The sequence below is a fragment of the Athene cunicularia genome (genome assembly GCF_003259725.1).
Source record: "Athene cunicularia isolate RWA chromosome 15 unlocalized genomic scaffold, athCun1 chr15_part1, whole genome shotgun sequence".
Lineage (NCBI taxonomy): Eukaryota > Metazoa > Chordata > Aves > Strigiformes > Strigidae > Athene > Athene cunicularia.
Window position 1 is genome coordinate 16,114,756 of NW_020799121.1, and position 22,526 is coordinate 16,137,281.

The window sequence follows — 22,526 nt, forward strand, 5'->3', positions numbered from 1 at the left end:
GCGCGCGCTGGGGGTGCCGGGGACAGGAACGCGGAGGGCGAGGGGCGGCGCCGCGCCGGCCAGGCCGGTGCGTTACAAACCGCCGGCCGGACCCCGCGGGGCCTCGTGAGCGGCGGTTCGGCGGTGGCAGTGTCTGCTGGAAACCGCCCGCAGAACGGCACCCTCCGCCGCCAGCGAGAACCGCGGGCGGCAGGTGACTCGTGGTGTCAGGGACGGGGGGAGCGCCGGCGCGGGGGCACCTGCAGACACCTGAAGGGCAGGCGGCACCTTTGCCACGGACAGGAAGCGGCGGGGTGCAGCTTGCGGGCTTCAGCTGCTGCGCTCACAGACGCCATGGTACCTCTCTTTTACCGTGCAGAAACCTCCCGTTGTGTAAACATTTTTTAGGAGAACTTAGGTGTTGAAATCTCTTTTGGCCGTTGCAATGTATATAGAAAGCCGAAAAAGAGTTACCTACATACATACTAGCATGGCTTTACGCGTACATTTTACTAGCACAGCACAATAATGTGCCACATTATTATTTGTTTGAGCTGAATTCCTAGCAAATGTAGAATTTTTTAGCTGATGAGATATTGAAAAACAATAGCGGTGTTTGTCTGCTTGGTGTTACGCTTTGGTTTTTTAAATGGTAAATGATGAAATATTTAATTCCTTCTTGCACATACAATATCTAAGTTTGTCCAGTCATTTGGTTCACAAATTCTGCTAAATTCCGGACTTTGGTTGCACAAGAGCGCTGCGAGCAGATGTGATTTTGTTGCCACTGAATATGTGTATGTGTGTGTATAAGATAGGGTATTGGAGACGGTTGTCTTGGGAGTTACCAAGACTGACCAAACAGCTCGTGGAGGTCGTGGGTGTTTGTTTTTACCACTGCTTTGTTATGATGGGCTAAACTGAATAATTCTGATTCATAGAAATGTACTGTGTTCTCACATTAACATACACATTTTTCAGGAGAACTGGAGTTCTAATTCATTCCATATATTCCCTTCCCAGTCTGAGCTACTGACAAGTGCTGCTAGCATTCCTTTACAAGTCATTGTGCGTGCATGCAGCACTTCCTTGTGGTACATGGTGTCTAACAGCATATGAGACATTACTGTGTTGTGATTAATGACCCACAAAATCCTCCTCTCCAAGGACTGGGACCCCACTGTGTTACCCATTCATCCAGTTTTGATTCCATTTATCTAACATTCTGTTCCTTAAGGATACCAGAACAGAGAAGGCTTACAAATTTTAACGCTGTATTGGTAACAAAGTTCACAAAACCAACCTTACGTATCTCCAAAAGGCCAGTTCAGTCTTCCGGCACTTCTAGGCAAAATCACCTTTGTTCATTCTGCTGCCCACTAATCAGTTGCACACACAATCGATATGTGTGTATACCTGAATTGCACTTTTATTCTTTTAACCTATCGCATACTGGCAATGGGCAGCCAGTTTGTTGCCAATGATAATTTCCCATTCTTCCTTCAAAGTTAGTTTTTTACAAGTTTTTCTTCTGTCTGTTGTACGGGATTGTTTATATTTCAGCTTACCATATGCAAGATCACTCACTCTCATTTTGTAATCTTCTGCTTGTGGTTTGTGGTCTCTGTTTACAAACAACGACAATGAAAAGAGCAAGGGCAGCTAATAAGTAATGAATAATTTTATACTTCGTAATACATGGTCTGAGGCATTTCTTTCAATTTATCTTGTCCCCATTATAACGTAAATTTTGGACTGTGTCACTCATTTAGTTTTCCTGTGCATTTGGCACATAGTTTGTCCTTGCTTTTTGAAACCACCATGATTTTCTGGTAGTTTATGAATTAAAGATCTTAGAAAACCAGCCCAAACGACCTGCAAAAGGAATTCTTTCACTATCGTAGAGATGGACAATACAGAACTTCTTCACAAACCCTTTGGAACGTAAGCAAAAGCAAATAGTGATTTTATTATGATGAAAGAATTCTGTACAAGGTAGTAGGTCAGAAATCACTTTTTAATGAAGATAATGAAACACACCGTAATACAGCTAGATATTAAAAAAATTCATGTTGCGGTTATTCAAGGGAAACATTGCAAGTTTTGCAGAATACTTCCAGTTCAGATAACAGATTTTTTGTTTTGAAGGTTTTTAAAAAATCATTATAGTTAACCTGGAAGGAAAGGTTTCATTTGCTGAGTACTTCCCCTTCCTCTCGCCCAATTGTATCCTTTTAAAATTAGGTCAGAACTGAAACAGAAATGCCACTTTCGGTCTGTATTCAGAGACCTGCCAAAATATAAGAATGCAAGGTGTAAATATCATCAATAACTCTCCCTAACCCAACAATCTGCAAATTCAACCCGACTTGCCAGTGGTCCATCTGATTGTGCAACCACTTTTACATCTACCTAATTCAGCCTTACATGGCCCCAGGGAAGGCAAATGTTTCTCTGATAATGGCTAGCATAGTAGGCTAGAATTCTTTTTATTTTACCAGCTTTCAAGTAAAAGAAGAAAAGGGTGGAGAAATCTGCACTTCATTTTCTCCTGATTTTCTCAGAATGCTGATTCTGATGGCAGAGATGTGACTGTTAGAAGAAACTAATGCCTGTAATTTTGAGACTGATACTTTTAGAAGCATGATCCTTTGCTCGTGACAGACAATAGGCTGAGCCTGCCATGGTATAATCCCAGAAAGTTGGTTAGCATTTCCCATACAATTCAACACTCACTATTGTGAAAGCAGAAATCAAATGATAGCATACTATATAAAACCATTGTTTGTGTTTGGAAAGTCTATCTTTGTTGCTGTGGACGATTTAATCCTCTGCTATGCTTTTTCTGTATTTCATTAAAAACTCCTCTGGAATTTCATTGTTTCTTCTTCAGTCAGATACAGCTGGAACCTCTGAAACAAGTTTCTGGTTGCCTTTTTGTCTTTGGAAGAAGAGACAAAGAAAAAACATTAAAACCCCCCCAAAAGCCAGAGAGAGCAGTTAAAGTAGTTACCATAATGTCATTGATCAGGGTGAGAAGAATACTGGGTTAAGTGGCATAGTAATGTCACACCAGTTTTTAAAGTACCTGTTCTGTGTAATTCCAGTGCATGCCTTCCCCACAGAACAATATCCCTCCTGTCATACGATGCTGAAGGGTCAAAATATTTGAATTACCAGAAGTAGTGCTGAAGGATATGTAGCACTGCTTCTATTTGAGCAGCATGTAATGAAATTAGAGAATACTGATGGTTTGCTGTTATCACTGTGCAACAGTAAATTTCTGTTTTCTAGTACGGTGGTCTGAATTATATGAGCAAAAGGAGAAACTGGGCAAATATTACTGGTTTGAAAACACTGATAATGAAGGGTCTGGAAAGAAGATTGTTTTTTGAGTACAAAAGAGGAAAAAAAGTCGGAGTGAGCAGGGAACTCGTGATTCAGTGGTTAAGTTCTGGACCTTACATTGGATTTTTTTTTTTTTGGCTAAGAGGATCTTATCACCAAAATATTAATAGATACATTTGCGACTACCTATCAACACAATAACTGGGAGGGAAAAGCATAAACCAATTTACTGAGCACCTTGGTGTTTTGATTTCCTGAAATTTTTATTCTAAATACTGTGATTCTGCCTCCCACCCCAGTCTCAGCTCACAGAATCATTTGATTGTCTGAGAAATTTACCATTCACTTTTAGGCTAGAAAGGAGGCTGGAGAAAGATTGAAAATACAGACCCTGTTTGTTTTTCTGTTTGTTAAAGGAAAAAGAAATCTAAAAGCATATAGCATTTAATGATTAGGATTTTTGTATATTTTTATTCTGCTTTTTAAGATGCTTGACTCTATCTTACTATTTAAGTATGGTCTTAGCTGTGAACACCGAGAGCAGCTCCTTTTCTGGATGATTGTCAGAGTGGGTGCAGACCCAGAATGTTTTCAAAGACCCACAGTATGTAGGACTACTTCTTTCCCTTCTTATATAAAACATATGACATGTCACAGGGTTATATTTACCCTGAGATCCAAGAGAGTATACAGTAGATGACAGATTTTCACAACTCAATAATTGTCTAATAAGCCTTCCCTAGTTAAAATTTTATCTGTTCAAAATTTGTTACTGCTATATAAAGGACTGCATCCTCTATTGCTATCCAAATATACAGCCCTCCTGAGTGCTATGGACTTTATTAAACTCTCAGAATTTTTTCATAAATCATAAGCTTTTGGTAGCATGAAATGAAAATTACCTACAGACTTCCAAAATATACAAGAGTTTAAAAGGGTTGACAAGGGCTTCATTTGATTTTTTAAATTAGTTTTTGATATACAGTTATGAATTTAGAGTAGCCGTTCTGTAAGCTGCTCCCAAACGTGAGAAGTCTATGCAGCTGTAATAGTTGTGTTTTAAACCAGTTGGTTCTATACGTGGAAATGTGGTGTGTGTAAAATTTGGCAAATACAGGAGTTGTCTTTTGTCTATGCTTTTTTATGTTGTAGAAAACATTAATCGCTGCAGTTATCTACCCTGTGTTGAGTATCTTTTTTTTTTTTTTTTTTTTTTTTTTTGTACAGGGGAGGAAGAAAAAGTGTTTTAGGTATGTGCGTTCTCTGTGAAGTGTAGAAAACCAATGCTTTTGTGATTTAAAGGGAAGGGGCAAAATTTATCCATGCCTCTGGCCCTTTGATGGACACAGTTAATTGATGAACTAGCTCAGAAGCAGTGGACATGACTATCATACTGGTTTCTGCTTCAAGACTATCTGCAATGATGAACCTGTTAGAAACGCACAGAGCCAGAAATATTTTTTTAAGTGTCTTGTTAGTACTGGCTAACAAAATTAATTATATACAGAATATGTGAAGTCACAACAACCTTTTTAAAACAAAAGATGAAAACATCATTTTTAGTAATTTACTAGCCACATAATTTTTTAGAGATTTCTTTTAAAAATGTAATAGCTTTGATAGTGAGTTTATGTGGTAGAAGGGTTCCAAGAATGGGCAGCAAACAGATACATCTTTAAAATTCTGTTCACCTCTTTGGCACAAGAAACATATAAGCATTCTCTAAGCAAATTCATATGTGCCTAGAAGTGGGAATATATTCAAAGATATGTGGAAAGTTACAGTATCATGCAATGTGTTCCTTAGATGATACATCAAATTTACCTATTGGTATCATGAGCACACCTCTTCTGAAAAAAACCCACTTTTAATCAGGTAGCCTTGTCACTCAACAGATAAGTTATTGTGACCAAAAAGTCCTGTTCCTTCCAGTCAATCAATCAATCAATCAATCAGTCAGTCAATCAATCAATCACATGTCTGCGTGTCTTGATAATACAGTTCCAACTTTGCTTCATAGTCTTCCAGTAGGCCACAAGGACTATGCAGACTTGATGTTTTTCATAAAAAGTAGTAGCATGTTTGATTTCTTTGTCATTGAGAAAAATTATTAAAAAGGTCACAACACTTGCTATTTCTTTAGCAAGTTCATTTGTGTTTTCAGTTCAATCAAGTCTTACCTCTCCTTTCTACATAAGAAAGTCAGACGTGTCAGGACTGCAAGACCAACTATTCCAAACACACAGGCAAGAAGAATTACTTGTTTGATATCTGAAAAACAGACACCAACCACAAGAAACAGGAGGACTTTGATACATTTTTTCATATTTGCTTGAACATAGGCACATGTTGTTCTTTGTATTCGTGGAACAGACTGTTAAAGAGTAGGAACTCATGTAGCTCCTACATTTGACAGTTAGGGCAGGTGGCTGCAAAAGCTGTTCTAACACAAAGAAAGGATGGCTAGTGGTCAGTCCATTAACATCATGAATGTGTGGTATTTATGTAGAACTGTCAATTCCAACAACTGGGCATTTTTCAATCCTTTTTCTATATGTTTTCATTGCTTTAAAAATTGCCCCTATTTTGGCATTAAAACTTTGAAACTAAATCTGCTGCTTAATGGTCTATGCAAAAGAGAGCAGAATTAACTTTTCTGATGTGGATATGGTGAACTGCGTCAGACAGTATGATGCTAAAAAGTGTCAATTTGATTTTGCACAATAAAGACACATAATAAGAAACCAGATATGAAACAAATTTTGAATAATAAATCTCTTCTTGTTTTCTTATTCCGCTAAAGAGTTGCAGGTTACAAGTTCTGTCACCTTCCTGCTGATGTAGGACAGCACTAGCAGGATGCTGTATGGAGGTGGTGAGCAACAGAAGCTAAAGATACCATGCAGGTAAATTTTCATGACACATAAGATGATTGGTAAAAGTTTAGGAGATGCAGCATCTGGAGTGAACCCTCTGGGAGAAACAATGCTTCCTGAGTTTTGTGTCCTTTAAGGAAAATACTTGTTGGAGTACTACTGCTGAAAAACTGCAAGTCCCAGTGTGAGCAGCCTTTGTCCCAGGCTCAGTGTCAGTGAGTCAAACAGAAGTGTGGTTCCTTGGCTCTATGGTGTCCTAAGGTCAAAGTAGATTCAGGCTCCACCCTTTTTCTGCATGTAGTGATAGCACTGTATGCATGTATTGGGGAGCACATAGCCTATTTAGAGATAGGTGAGCAGTGGTGCATCTGAGCTTTAACGTATCTGGGCTGTATTTTTGCCAGCCAGTCCTTCCATCGCTTTGTCCTGCCTGTGGGAAGAACTGCCCAGACTATGGCCTAGCATACGGTGATGGCAGAGTGATGTAAGAGATACTTCTGTGATCCTAGAATAGATAATTTGTCTTCTAATTTGGTTTATACTGAAGTTTAAGGAAAGAAATGGGACACGTAAACTGTTACACAGGCATTGGTCCTTCATCCAGTAACTTCTGTGCAAGGCTCAAAAACTTGTGTTTGGCTTACACACATCTTACAGGCAGGTATCCTGTCTCTGCCAAGTGATGAGAACCCACCGCTGGCCTCGGTAGTTGGGTCCAGTGGTGGTTTGCCTCTTGTGAAATCTTTGTATTTAATTTATAATCTCAAGTTACATTTCTTGATTTTAGTATGTTTTGCACCCAGTCTCCTGGAAATGACAGACAGACAAAAATTCTGTAATAAGAAGAACTAATGTTTTTTGGCATCCTCATTTGAAAAAAAAAAAATGCAGAAGTCTAATGGGATTTCTGACAACTTTCCAAAAAGAACTGTATTTGCACAGAGTCTGAGCATGGAAAATGAAACCTAAACGTGAGAAGGGGAGGAAAAAAAAAAAGGAAAAAAACAATAGACGGCCAAAACCAGATTGCAGTTGACACCACCAAATTATTGTCTGTCACAAACAAACCATCTGTGTGTGTGTATATATATATATATATATATATATAGCTAAGAATTATAATTTTTAGCTGCATTTTACTTCTTATCTTACTAGAGTCTCCTTTTTGCTTTTGCTGGATGGTTTATTTTTCTTCCTCTATGTGATATTCTGTGAAGGGAGGTTGCTGTGGTACTGGCAAGACATGCAGTGGGATTGTAATTAGAAGCATAGCAAAATAATTATTAGCAGAGGATTTCCATGGAAACTTTAACTCAAGGAAGAAAAACTCAAAAACAACAATATGCAGGACCAACAGCATCATTTGTATCTGAAATTTCAAATACAGAAATGGATTTTGCAAAATAACGCGTTCAGTTTTCTTGTTTCCATCTCTCTTTCTATCCAGTTTCCATAGTCCTCATGCCTTTATTTTAACTGTTCTAGCTGTTTTGAAAAACAGAAACACATAGCAACTAAAAATTCTTTTTGATTTGCAATACAGAGCTTGAATTTGATGTGCCACAAAACTGCAGCACGTGTAATGGGCACAGCGCTGTAAAGAAGTACCCCTGGAAGCTGAGAATAATAGAGGGCTGGACCCTGTGTTCTTGACCAGCAAGAAAGAAATAATTCAAAAATGTGTGTTTTAATAGTTCATGCAGGCAGTAAAAATGTGACCACTAATCACAGTGGCTAGGTCAGTGGTCACCCATTCAGGCGCCCAGAAATTTGGAAGTACTGTCCATTGATTTTGTCAGCATATTCCTGGCATCAAGAAGACCTTCTGTCACGGGGCTTGATAAAATTGATGTTGGTGACACAGCAGCATGATGCTGTGGTAAAGAGGAAAATGGTGAACTGACCTCGGTAACAGCAGATTTTGACAACATGAGGATCTTTTCTGTACTTGTGCTGAATTCCAAATCAGCACAAGGAAAACTGGCATTGGATTTCAGCTGTGTCTTAAACTGAAGGCAGAAATGTGGAAAGCAAGTACTAGCTGTCCATGCTATAAAACCACTAGAGGCTTAGACATAAGTGAGAGGAACTTTGGACTGTTCTGCCTATCTTGGGAGAGACTTGGACCTGTCAATAAAATAACCTTCTCAGGCAGAGACTGATATCCAGCAGCATATTTTATGATGCAAAAGGAGGAACAAGGCCAGATGTGAATGCCATTATTAGGGCACAGCAGTAAAAAAAATTAAGAATTGTGTATGCAATTTGTATTTTAGATTGTCTCAATCAGTTGTCAGCACTGCCAGTATCCTGCTGCTATGGGCTGCATTGCCATACTCCCAACTTCCTGAGGCTGATAAAACTCCTCATTTTTGACTCACATTGCAAATGAAGTACATCCCCGAATATCAAAAAGTAAGGAAGGTCTTTGTTACAGTCAGATCAATAAAATTCTTTCACACCTTATTGTCCTTTGTCATCTTTTAGGAAACCATGTGCTGGAAAACATTGCGGTTTTTGTTTGCTTATCCGTAAAGCTGCAGCACATCTCCCATCATTCTGAATGCAGTGAATCTCTGCATATCTTCCAACTCCTTCCCTCCGATCCCTCAGGGCTGGCTTTTTGCCCCGCTTTCTCTAGTGTAAATGTCAGCATCCGGTTTGCTTATTGAGACTGACTGGCTTCTGTCCAGTATGTATGTGGTTGATGGCAGCAGTGGAAAAATGTTCTTAGCTTTCAGCTTAGCAAAATGTTTTGCCGCTGACTTTTTAAGATCTGGCCTTACTTTGTAAAGATTTCATTCTTCTCAGACTGTTATTACAGTGAACCATGAAGTATGCAAAATTATCTGCAAAATTCCTGAATCTCTTGTATTTTCAACTGCTAAAGTACTCCATATGCTCTGGCCTATCATATTAAACAGAAATGTTTTGAAATACCTCTAGTTTCCGTCTTTCCAAAATAGCATCACTACTGAGATTGGCCCCTGTGAACACAATCAGTTGCGTATCAATTACTAATAATGGCTGGTTCAAGAAAACATTCCATAAACGTCCACTCATCTATTTAAAATTAAGCAACGTTTGCTGTTTTATATGTTCAATAATTATTTTTTAGGTTAAAGTCCACAGTCTGCTGCCCAAACTCACTGTGGTTCATCTCACAAATATCACTGAACTTGCAGAACTGTGTTGGAGATGAACAAGCAACTGGTGCAGGTCTGCAGAGGTTGATGAAATGTGTCAGCTGGCCAAGAATTCATTGCTGATGTGTTGTGCAATTTCCATGTTTCTTTGGAAGGTGCTCAAGAATGGAGAATCTGTTGATATGAGTTATTTGATGATTAACTGCAGTAAAAGTGCTTCAACATGCTGTGTGGCCTTGCATCACCCTGGTGCTTTGAAACATTGCCATCTTGAGGACATCTGGGGTGTATGTGGTGTATGAATAAAACAAAGTCGAAACTTAGAAAATGTTGGACAGTTTCCTGTAAATTGTAGAGACAGCCTAACTGCTACTAAATCCAACAGTCCCAGGTTAATTGATAATCTAATAGTCGTGACATAAAATGGGTAATTAATTCGTTATTTATACTAAATACTATTACATCATTCACAATAATTTTACTGCTATAGAATAATACATTATGTTTTAAGATAACAATTCTTTAGAACAAAAGAGTGGAAGCCTTCAACAAGCATGGGCTTTGTCTTCTCTCAACTTACAGAATTGCAGAATGGTTGAGGTGGGAAGGGACCTCTGGAGGTCGTCTTGTCCAACTCCAACTGTTCAGGTAAGGCCACCCAGAGTCAGTTGTCCAGGACTGCGTCCTGACAGCTTTTGAATATCTCCAGGGAGGGAGTCTGCAACCTTTCTGGACAACCTGTGCCAGTGCTTCACAGTACAAAAGTGTTTCCTGATGTTCAGACAGAACCTCCTGTGTTTTAGCTTGTGCCCATTACCTCTGGGCACTGCTGAAAAGAGCCTGGCTCCATCCTCTTTGCAACCCTCCCTTAAGGTATTTGTACACATCGATACGATCTCCTTCCAAGCCTTCTTTCTCCAGGTTGAACAGCTCCCAGCTCTCAGCCTTTTCTCATGGGAGAGATGCACCAGTCCCCTAATCTCTTTCTTTGTGGCCCTTTGTTGGACTCTCTTCAGCATGTCCACATGTCTCTTGTGAAGAGGAAGGCAGCACTGGACAAAGCACTGCAGGTGTGGCCTCACCAGTGCTGAGCAGAGGGGAAGGATCTCCTCCCTCGTCCTGCTGGTGATACTTTGCCTAACGCAGCCTGGGAACACAAGGGTGCTCTGCTTGCTCACGTTAGCTAGGTGTCCACAGGGCCCCCAGGTCCTTTTCTGCAAAGTTTCTCCTCAGGCACTCATAATGTGTCACTTTAGAACCACTCCTCAGATGGTTTGGACTGATATACATTTGCCCCAGTTAGTTGCAAAGAAAGTTAAAACTGTAATAGTGATGACAGAACAAGTGACAATAAATGGCTGGGGGTTGTGCCATCATTTATACTTGAAATATGGCTACAGGATTTCAATAATCGCTAGTTCTATATGTGTAAGCATCGAGTATATATTTATAAAGCTGCTAAAAGAACATATTTACATAAGAAAATTACATGAAAATGATGCTGTAAATAAGAATTCTTATTGCACCCTTCATATTTTTGTGCTACAGAATCATTTTTAGCTAAGTACTATGCTTTCCTGTTTTTTCAAGACTTGAGTTTGAAATGTATTTTAGGTTGTCCACTCAAGAAGCATGCCTACGAGTTCCTTTCAGCCAAACCCAGAGAAAGGGAAGCATGTAGTCCTAAACCCTTAGAACGAGTAGATACATGAAATAAAATTTTTAAAACCCACCATAAACTACCTGTTATTTAGATCTGAATATTAGTCTTTCTGGAAACCCAGGGATTTCATGTCCAATGTCTTCCCAAGTAAGAGAAGTTGCTTTTGTCAAGGGCTGTCATCATTTACTGAGATTGCCTTGTTCGTCATAATGATTTTTTCAATGTCAATTTGTAACATTTAAAAGGAAACAGACCTGTTCTTGGGATGCAGCTGGGTGTGTCTCCAGACCAGACCCCCGTCACCTGGCAAATTCTTTCCTTTGACCCAATGAGTTCATAGCCCTGATTGCAGATGAAGCTTATGGTTGAGCCCAGCAGGTAGGTAGTTCCATTCTTTCTTCCATTGGTTGGATGATCCAGCCAGCCACAAGAGATCACTAGTTAAAGACACATATCTGGTTAAAGTATTTTGGATCCAACACAATGAATCAGATGGCATTTTAGTAGCAATTCATGGAAAGACAAAGATTTTTAGACTAACTTAAAGACAATACTTTCTGATTTAAAAAAATAAAAATTAAGTCCAAGGAAGACAAGTGAAGGCACAGAAAATGAAGATAAAGGTTCCACACAGTGGTATAGTAGTGGAAGAAATGGAAAGAAATTTATTTTGTGTTTGTCTGTCCAACCAGTGCAGAGTTTTCCTGGTACAAGGACAATTCCTCCTGGTAAGCATTGTTTACATGTAAGCATGTTTACAGGTGCATGAACCTACAGTTGAGCAAAGCCTCCTTGAACAGTGTGAACTATTTAGATGCCGTGTAGAAAAATAACTTTTTCTAGTGATGAAATGCTTTGTGGAATGTTTTATCACCTGGCTCTAGATCTTCTACCAGCAGCTTGTGATTCTGATGAGATAGTCTTGTGGAAATTCCCACTTGAAGGCTTCTTGTTGTCAGAACATCGAATCTGCAGAACGGGTCAGAGTCACAGAGCAAGACCATCACTTTCAGCAGGGGATCAGTAGGGTCTTCGTTAGGAATGAACACGGGCAGAAAGGAAGCATTGTGCTTTTCCCCATAAAAGAAACTGTTCAGTAAGAACTCTGTGTCATAAGTAAAGAGAGAAGTTCCATTTTCAACAGCCCCTTGAGAGGTGGAGAAAGAGAGAGATTAATATGTAACATTGCCTACAAACCTATACTACCTTCTGCTACTAATCCACCTGCTTCTTTACATAAATGTAGCTAGAGCTGGAAGAAATCTACAAAGCCCTGCAGCTTCCTTTCAGTTCAAGGTTACTTTTCATTTCCAGCATCTTAACTTAGCACTGAAGTTAGTGTTTGGTTAACCTGATGTTTGATCAGTTACTTAAAATTAGATCCAAATAATTGTGTAGCTATGATTTTACATAAAGATGGTTTTAGATGCCTGCTGGCAAAATGGTGATAAAGTACCTCAGACAGAGCTAGCTAAAGCAAACATCACAAGCAACAGAAATCTTGATCCTGTGCTTCTCTAAATTTATCGTGTCTGCCATAGCCCTGCTTTTTGTTTTCATGCCACTAAATCAGAGACTTCCTGAAGTAGGAGCGGTGAGACTTTTCAGTACGATCTGAATCCTTGAGTATGGCTATGCTGTGCTTAATGCAGGGATGAGACGGTAGCCAGAGGGTATTTTGCATCATGTTTCTGGCCCATCTGCTAACCTGCTGCTAGGAGTGCTGACCAGGCTAATGATGCAAGCTAGACAGAGCAGCGTAATCACTTTCATTAAATGAAAGCAGCCATTCTTTTACATACACACACCCCCGACACCCGCTTTTTCAGAGGCACCGTCCCGGTCCCGGCCAGGACGGGGTTAAGTTTCCTCGGGCTGCAGTGGCGCGCAGCCGGCCGGCCGCGGTCCCGCTCGCGGCACACGGACAGGTGCTCGCGCGTTTCCGTTTCCGGGTCGGCGCCGTGGGGGTTTCGGTTCGGTCGGGAATGCTGCGCGGCGGGCTGCCTGCCGGTTGGTGAGTAACTGCGTTGTTGGTGAGTAACTGCGTTGTGTATTACCCGTTTGGACTTACTGTTGTTACTGTGGGTTTGTTACTAATTGGTTTTTATTCAACCTACGAATTCGGGGTTTTTTGTGCCTCTCCTATTTCACCGGGAAAGGCGGGGGGGGCAGGAGTAAACGACCGGCCATGTGGTGATTTGCTACCGGCTGAGTTCAAACCACGACAGGGATAATTATTATATTGAGATTTGATTTTTTTTTTTTTTTAAATTGTCAGCATGGTACTTGATGGGAACATTGCTAATATTCTGGAAGACAGCTGACCCTGGCTATTGCTAAACTGTAATGTTTTAGTCTGGTGATGCTGTGTTCAGCTGACCATAGTAGAATGTAGAAATACGAACTCTGACTCTTGATGGAACAAAGTGCAGGACGTTCCTTCATGATTCTGTATTCAGTCATTCGGCTAGGTACATTACCCACTTGGGTAGAGGAAGACATACTTCTCTTGCTCCTTTCTCTTCCCCCAGCATAGGTTGCTTAGTGCAGACTTCATCTGCTAGTTTGTAAATCACAAGCGGTTTTGAATTTTGAAAGAAAATGTAATAATAGACCAGAGAAATGACTTACAGTTAGCTCCAAACTCAAACAATTGCTGGGGACTTGCATGAATTGACATGGAGGTTTTATTCTTGAAGGTATACTCATCCTCTATGTTGCCATTCATTACCCCGAAGAGACCCTGTGTGTGATTCATAAACTTATCTGGGAGCAGAACTGTCAGGGTCAGCAATCCTCCACTTCCCCTTATTTCTACTCCAGACCCAGAAGAGAACATAACTGTGATGTTTTGATCAGCTGTAGAATGGAGAAAGAGACCTATAACAATGAGAGGAAGAGGGCAAAACAGCAAATCATCCATAGTGAACAGATTGTTGTGTCATCAGTTTTAACCATTTTTCATAAAACTTTTAATTCCTTCTACTCTGCATTACATTTTGAGAAGCATTTAAAGGCATTCCATGCTTCATACTTACATATGTAAGATGGCTGCTACAGAGGAGTCATAAAAAAGGCCACGGTTGATACAGGCTGCCCTCCCTTCTGGCAGCGTCCCAGAGCAGAAGCCTTAAGATGGGAGATGATTACATCAGAGAGTGGCTGTGAGCTGGAACCACTGCTCTCGGTGGTCACCAGTTTCTTCTGCTTCTTGTCAAGACCTGCCTAATGTGTTTTTTTCCTTCAAGCTCCATCACTGTCCCTTCCTTTTTTTTTTTTTTTTTCCTTCCTGCATCTCTGATTCTGCAGCCCCTTGTTGATGTAATCTTCCCTCTGCTTTTCATTATATTCCCCAGCCATTTGAGGAATAATAATTGCTAGCACAGAAAACTTCCTCCAATGAATAGGAGGCTTACTGATAAAATTCTAGTAATGTTTAGAGTATTTGTCAAATTATTATAAAGACTAATAAAATAATCACACCACTGGAGGAAAAAAAAGTCAACTCTTCATAGTCTCTCCAGCAGAAGAATAGAGGAATAACATCTGACTGATCAAGATTGCTCCTGATAGGTGAATGTGAATTTAAGTTACATATTAGTACATATTTTGGTTATATTTCGCTATATTCCATTTTGGTTGGTAGATTTCATTGCATTAGATGCAGTAAGCTCAAAACAGAGTGTGGAGTGAGACATTTTTAATTCCATTCACCCTCTACGGGATGAGAAGGAAAACTAATTCTCTATAAGCCACTGAAAGAGGACGTAGAAGATGTGGACATTGAAGCCACCTGTTAAAACACTTCCCTGTCATTGCCAGGATTGCATGCCATCCCTTTGTAATCCTCTCATATCCTAGGAAGTTCAGGCAAGCACCAGGTGTTGGTAAAGGCTGTCATTTATGTTATTTGAACATTCTGGGAGAGGAGAACATGCCACAGTCCAGCCCACTGGCAAATCACATGACTCTGCCTCTTCCTGAACACAGCATAGGTGCTTCCAGTTACAGCTGGGCTAACTGCCAGTAGTGCTGACAGGAAGCTGAAGGCTGCGGGTTCTGATGCGCTTACCTGAACCATGACTCCTCTCCATGGGAACACAGCCACGGTGTACAGCTTCTCTGTAGCACCCTTGATCCATGGCTGTTTGGAAGGAGATGTGTAGCCCATCATTCTGGTGGCTGTATTCCTGCCCATATTGTAGCTGCCAGCAGCCTCAAAGGCCAGAGGAATCCATGCACTGGGCTAGTATAAACACAGGCTGGGTAGGCAAACTGGATGGAAAGGGCATTCCCCCATGTGCTCTCAATTTTGTTTTTTTCACCAAGGTTCATGCCAACTGTGCACTACCACTGATTCTGCCTCAATCTGGCAGCAACTGAACTGCAAAAAGTCATGTGATAATAAAATGAATGCTAATGAGCAGGGACACTGCCTGTCCTTTGTTTCACTCTTGATACAATTTTTGGAGTGACCTGCAGCCTGTTTTGCAAAAGGACACTCAAGAGAGTCACAACACATATATTTAGAGAAGTTTTTAACTGTACATGGGCTTCGTCAGAATACAGTAGCTTACAAGGCTACTAACCTTTCAGGTCCATCCAGCTTTGCTCAGAGAAGCTGATGACCTTCTGGTTCAACAGGACCTCCAGATTCAGATTCTCCGAGTAACGGATTTCGATCACATCTGAGTTGTTCTCCTGCATGGCCACTGCAGACAAGCCTGTCACCTGAGCCTCAGTTCCTTCCAAATAAAAATACAACCCCCCAAAATACCCAACATGATATAAAGTAAATATGGAAGGGTATAATTATAAAGGCAAAACAATTTTCCTAGATACAAATTAAATACAAAAAAGGTATTTTCTAAATATAATTAAATATGATTATTTATACTTGAGGGAATTGCTAAGCATATAAGTCACATAAACCCACAGTATAAGTTTCCCTCCAGTATATTATGTTGAAAGCAGAATGTTTAATTCTAATAAAAGCCTGGAAATTCTAAATTCTTCATCCCAATGGCAGTGGCTGAGCTATGTAAGAAAACCAGTTGATCTCTTTCTTCCACATTTAGTCCTGTGAGTAAGCCTTGGGAAAATTGAAGATCATTTCATGGAGGTCATGACAGGAAAAGGAAACAGAGTGAACAAAAATTTAAGAAACTGACCTTCAGGATGAACTGCTCAGTGACTGACTCATGCCACTTCTACCACAAACACAGTAAAATCTATCAAGGGCAAAATATATCCTCGATAATCTCCATCCTATCCAATGTGATATTGAGTATAAGCATTCATGTCTACATGTGTGCTGAAACACACAATTTTTAGTCCATCCTTATAATTCTACCAGAAGTACCAAATCATTGAAGTGCATCCCTGAGGCCAGCTGGGATACTCTTTCCTGAGGCAAGCCTGCTATTTTATAAACTGTAAAATAGCACTAGATACAGGAAAAGCATAAACAAAAGGATCTGACTTAAGGCTGTTCAGGTTGTCTCTCATGACATGATCCCATTCCGCTGCTTCATGCTCGATTTTTCCCTCATTTTAAAATGCATGTATATGACAATCTAGTTCTTACAGGATGGCTTTCAGTCTACCCGTTCAGATGATGAAGGCCACAGGTACCTGCAAAAGCTGCTTCTACCCTGGGTTTCATTTTACAAACAAGCCAAAAGACAAGGGCAATCAGACCCTTTGAATAAAAAAATGACCCCCATAATCAACTTGCAATGTCGGAAGTTATTATTTGTCATCACTGCTTACTCTCTTACCAACTTACCATTGGGAAAGTGTGCCTTCTGTGTCCTCCCTTGCACTCTTAGGGATGTGAGATCAGACTCTAGCAGCGTATATTCTCCCTGGCCTTTGAAGGTGAAGTTCAGACCATCAAATGTAAAGAAGTGAGGATCCCCAAAAGCAGATGCTGTTTTTAAAAGCAAAAAGAGAAATCAGAACAAGCAAAAACCACAACCCATTAATCCTCTTAAATTCACGAGAAAGAGAAAATAATCTCATTGTGGTGATCCAAAGAATGGCATTTAAACACAGGAAAAAATGCAAGTCTGATCCATGGTAAATGTGTCATGAGGAACAGCTATGACAACCTGGAACAGCACTGTGGTTAACAGTGAGAAATGTCATTCCAGTTACTCCCTCTCATCTTCATCAGCCAACATTTAGGACTGCATCTTAACAGGCTGTTAAGGGCAGCAATGCTTACCTGATAGACCCCCTACCAGAATCCTCTATCGGTCAGGCTAGAAGCCTGATTTGTATGCAGTGTATGAGGAGAATTAGACATAAACACAGGACTATTCCTGAAGCAGCTCACCAGGGTGCTTCTCAATGTAGTTGGAAGTGACAGTCAGTGACATGGAATGGGGCTTTGAAGTCTCATCTGGCCTGAACAGAGAGAGATGGCAGTGATCCCCAGCCCCAAAGCCTCTCTGGAGTTTAGCAGATATCCTTGGTTTTGCCTTTTAGATCAGTAAGAGGTCAGAAGGTCCCTCTCCCCTCCAGGGCAAAAAAATGTTTGAAGTTGTGTCATCTGAGATATGACTCTCGATGACTAAGGACATCCACGTGACATGTAGGTCCCTTAACTGTTTGATTAAGTATTTTGGGATCATTGTCTCTCTCAGTCTTTCCCTAGAGAAAGAGTCCCCTCCATAAATCAGGTTCGTTAGATCAAGGCAGAGAAGGCCATTGTGTTTTTCTCCTCAGCAGTTAGTGCATTCACTTGGGATTTTCAGATCAAAGTGCACATAGCAAACAAACACAAGAGAAAATCACAGTAAAGAAGGCCTGCCTCTAAGTGATGGGTTCAAGTAATTTCCCCACATCTGGCAGATGAGACATTTAACACCAATATCTCATGTTCCAGGAGAGTTCTGTAAATACCAAGGTAGCTAACTTTTTTTGTTTGAGCTGATTTTGTACCACATCCATCTTTGGTATGCTCGGACACGCTTTTAGCATTAAGTTCTTTGCAGAGGGTTCTGTGGTGTGTGAGGGTTAGTTTTTTCCGGTGCTTAGGCTTGTACAAGGTTAATGAACACTCCTGACTGTGTGGTTGGCATATACTTTCTAGGAGAAAGATAAGCATCTACAGTGCTTAGTGAGAGCTGCATGATGGGTTTTTGTCACGTTTGAGATGGATGTAGTGGCATAAGTACATTTAGGAATCTTTTTGCAAGACCATGTGCTTCACATCCCTCATCAACATTTCTCTGCTTAAGAGAGGCATGTTGTAGCCTTCCTCTGTCATAATGGAACTGTCGGGGCCCTGAGCACACTCATAGGCCTTAATTGCACGGACGAGTCTCACTGGGCCCTTTAATCTATATGCTTTGTCCATGAGGTTGCATCTAAGCTTAGGACCAGGCCTGAGCTGTGTCATGGGTGTTCTTGTCTCCATCTCCAACACAGCCATGCCTGTGTCTGGCCATAAACCCCGCTGATCTTCACACAGACCTGCGACTGACTTTCTGGCTTGTCCTTGGACATGCCTTGTCCCTGTGTGCTTGCTGAACAATGGCTGGACTGTGCCCCACCCTGGTTACAATTACTGGACCAGATCTTTGACCCTGTCTGTCAGAGTGACTTCTCAGCTTTCCTTCAGACTTGCCTTGTCACTACAAACTCATCTGAACTCTTGGCTGATGGCTGCTGCCATCACCGTGTCCACCCTGCTCGCATTGCTCAGGACTGGGCCATGTGCTGGCAAGGACCTTGCCCTTTCAACCTCATTGTCACACTTGGCTCCTAGCTCCCTATTCATTTGTTGCTTTCAGACAGGAACATTTGATGGGAAAATCAGGAATGACTTTCACTCTTGGCTATTGCTAGTCCTGGGAGAGTCTTGTGTTGTGTTACATCATATCCTAGCTACCTTTTTCAGTGCCCTTTGCAGTTTTCTCCTTTTTTCCTGAAGACAAGTGCTGCCTCTTTGCACTTTCCTTCTTTACAGGAGGCCACAATCTGGCCAGACATCTCAGCACCCAGCAGCATAGAAGGAGGCAAGACATGTGGCAGCAATAGAAATACGACAAGACTTGAGGACTAAGTAAAAGCAAGGGGCAGGAACAACAGACATATTTGTAAATGGTAAAACTTCCATATTTGATATGAGCAGCGTTTTTCAGCACAACAGCTTTTCTAGCTACTGCCAAGCTGTCATTAACCATCCCTAACCATTTTATTTCTGAGAAAGTGCCCACTGATGATAGGAAGTCATGAACATTGACTGCTAAACTTCAGCTATTTAGGTTCCAGGGGTTAATGAGATACTCAACAGCAGAAAATCTCGCAGGACAATTAAAAAACACATACAGATTTTGCCACTGATAGATCAAGAGAGACCTCTATGGAACTTTTCCATAGGACATTGTGCCCTCACCATTGTCAAGTGACATATGTACATATACAAATATTCTAAAAGCCGACACTGTAGCAAAAAACTACACTCCTTAAAGGAATTCTGAAGCCCTTACCAGCTCGAGGTGGGCGATACATCCTGCAGTCACTGGAGGGCCGCCTTTTCATATAGAGGTGACAATTATCAGACCACAGGCAGCAGTAATAGAAGCTAATGACGTCATAAAGCCAATGGGAAAAGCCAGGTATCCGGGGAGGCTTCATGAAAGGTGGTGAACCCCAGTCATGGCCTCGATCAGGTGTGCTGCCTCCTGTGGAGTCATGCGTGAGGATTTGGGTCCCTGTGGAATCATAGCAACACTGCTGTCCTGCTGCATACTGGGGACTGATTGAGAAAAGCAGTGAGAAGAAAGTCATCGTTCAGCTCTGTGAAATCCATTCATATTTAGAGATTACCTATTGCCTTTTTATGGATATTGCTAAATGTTTTGTTTGCCAAGCTTTATATGATGTCCAGAGATGATACCTCCCAGTTAGACTTTATCCCCCATCCCTGCTCTGTTCTTGTAAGTTAGACCAGATTAGAGAGAGGGAGGAAAGGAGGGAGGGAGGGGTTTTTGACCAAGGCAGTAAGGAGGTTCTGTAGGCCTTATACCTAAATGAACTCTTTAAAATTGTTCTGATAGAAAGAGCGCAAAATAGAAACTTGTTGAACTTAAGTAGACCAGTACAGGAAAGGCTTAATTAGGCTTAATCCAATCTCTTTTAGATGTTAGTGCTTGTTTAGATATTCTAAGGTTTAGCACAGTGTCCTGACTTGAGTGAGTGGCAAGGGGTTTTGGTAGCAGGGGAGGGGGCTACAGTGGTGGCCCCTGTGAGACGCTTCTCGAAGCTCCCCTGGCTCCAAGTTGGAGCTGCCTCTGTGTTAAGGTTGGGCCAATTAGCTGCGCCTCTGCAATAACATATTTAAGAAGGGGAACCTGGGAGGAGTTGGGGAAGTGGTGAGGAGGAGTTGTGAGGAGAACATCTGTCTGAACACCGAGGTCAGTGGAAGAAGGGAGGAGAACGGGGGCAGATGCTGAAGCAGAGACTCCCCTGTATCCTATGGTGAGATGGCAGGGCCACCCCCTGCCATCCATGGAGGTCACCAGTGGAGCAGAGCCCAGTTCAAGGCCTGTGGGCAGCCCCATGCTGGGACAGGTAACTGTGCCCAAAGAAGGCCGGGACCCTGTGGGAAGAAGGCCCCGCTGTGGTAGTTTGGGGCTGGGACGGCTGCAACATGCGGGAGCGACCCACACGCCTGTGGGAGTGTCTCACGTCGGAGGGAGCCTGGGAAGGACTCTCTCCTATGAGAGGGAACCTGCACTGGGACAGGGGAGGAAGGCCAGAAATCCCGCTCCCCCGAGGTGGAAGAAGCGGCAGGACTGACTGCACCCCCATTCTCTGATCCCTGCACCACTGAGGGGGGAGCAGGTAGAGGTACCGGTAGCAAAGCTGAGCCTGGGAAAATGGGAGGGGTGGGCAAAGGTGTTTTCAATATGTGGTGATGCTTCTTGTGGTCCTGCTCTGTTATATGTTGTTGTTCTTGGTGTCTGTATAAATTGTATGTGCTTTTTTTCTTCCCCTAATGAGTCTGTCATTTGCCTGTGCCTTAAAGGATAAGATCGTCCTTCCTTGTCCTTATCTCAAGTTCCTGGGTCTTTTGTTTCCCTCTTCCTCAGCCCTGGGGGGAGGGGGAGTGAGCGGCTGTGTGGTGCTCGGTTGCCCTCTGAGGTCAAACCACCACACACAGTGCAATTAATTGTTTATTAAAGCTAAGGCCTTAACTTCATCTCAGCAGTGAGGTCCAATACATGAATAAGATGCAAACAGTTGTTGCTATGAACCTGAGAGTTGAGAGTCCGTAGACCTTTGTGACTTCTGTGACACTGCTATCTCTGAGGTCTAACAAGTGATTAAAAAAATGTGGTTTAAAAAAAATTACCTGGCTTGAACAGCTCTTACACAATGCACAGCGCCAGGGTGGTAAGTACACACGCTCCCCTTTTCAATGTCACAGCCATAATCTGTCTGAAAAAGATCAATGCTCACATTTAATGGGGTTCTTTCTCCATTGTCCTTTCTATTTTTATGTCCTCACCCTTCATCTCTGACGTATTTGTAGTCTAAATGAACTGGTTGCAGCTGTGTGTTGAGTAGCATGAATGTTAGGAAAAACAGTGAATTTAATACTGAAGTGAGGGGAGCAACGTGTTAGTCTAACCTGAGCATTTTGCAGTTTATTGCAACAGATCTTGGAAGAACAGATGCAGCTAGACGGGGAGTTCAGCTAAGTGCATAACAAACACGGATCATGCCAGACTAAATTTAACTTTTGTCCTGTGTTCTTAGACAGAGCCAGTACAGTAGATCTAGTTTATTTTTTCTTCACATGCTTTTAACTTTAGTTATCGTTTTAGTATCATTTAAAATACACATTGTGTTTGGAGTTTCATAACCAGGAAAGGATAGTAACAAAAATTACCCAACTTTTTTTTTTTTTTTTTTATATGCATAAACACACTGCACCATTTGGTATCATAAATAGGAGAGGAAGTTACCCTATCTGGTCCTCAGATCGGCGCTGTAGGTGAAAGTGTAGACTAAATGGCAATTGATTTCCTAGCTTTTGTCAGTTCCTTGTTAACAGTGAAGTTGAGAAGGAGGAAGGAAGCAGGAGACAGGAAATAATAGATTACAGCTGTGGGCTTGAGCTCTGAAGTACAAGGTGGAAAGGTTTGCAACAAATTATGATATACTAGGCAGAAATGTGGCCTGCTTCTTTGAGCATGGGATATTGTCTACAAACACAGACTGTCATCTTGGAAGATCTCGAAGAAGTCGTCCCTGCTCCCAGCTCCACCGAGCTCACTGCCCTCCCTGAGTGTTTTCTGTCTACCCCTGGAACTACTGTCTTACCTCCCTGTTTGCAGGTGTTTTCCATCTGCTGTTCTACAGGCACTTTTTTTATTCATACTACCTGGGTAAGCTGTATCTGCCTCTGCCGTTTGACATGCTATTTGTGCAAGTTTAAATACAATCTCATTTCATTGTAATGAGTTTTAGAGAGGGAACAGGGGTGTGTCACGA

At 41.5% G+C, this 22,526-nt stretch overlaps 1 protein-coding gene across 1 annotated transcript in view; it reads right to left on the reverse strand.

The window, feature by feature from the left end:
• Positions 1-2,132: 2,132 nt before the first annotated feature.
• The window catches only part of SUSD2 (sushi domain containing 2), a 29,535-nt gene continuing 9,141 nt past the window's right edge, over positions 2,133-22,526 (reverse strand). The window contains 9 exon segments of the mRNA XM_026859482.1: positions 2,133-2,920; positions 5,508-5,598; positions 11,267-11,449; positions 11,887-12,159; positions 13,644-13,892; positions 15,602-15,757; positions 16,801-16,944; positions 19,514-19,782; positions 21,382-21,467. Of these exon segments, the coding sequence (XP_026715283.1) occupies positions 2,803-2,920; positions 5,508-5,598; positions 11,267-11,449; positions 11,887-12,159; positions 13,644-13,892; positions 15,602-15,757; positions 16,801-16,944; positions 19,514-19,782; positions 21,382-21,467 (1,569 nt within the window). The 3' untranslated portion in view covers positions 2,133-2,802.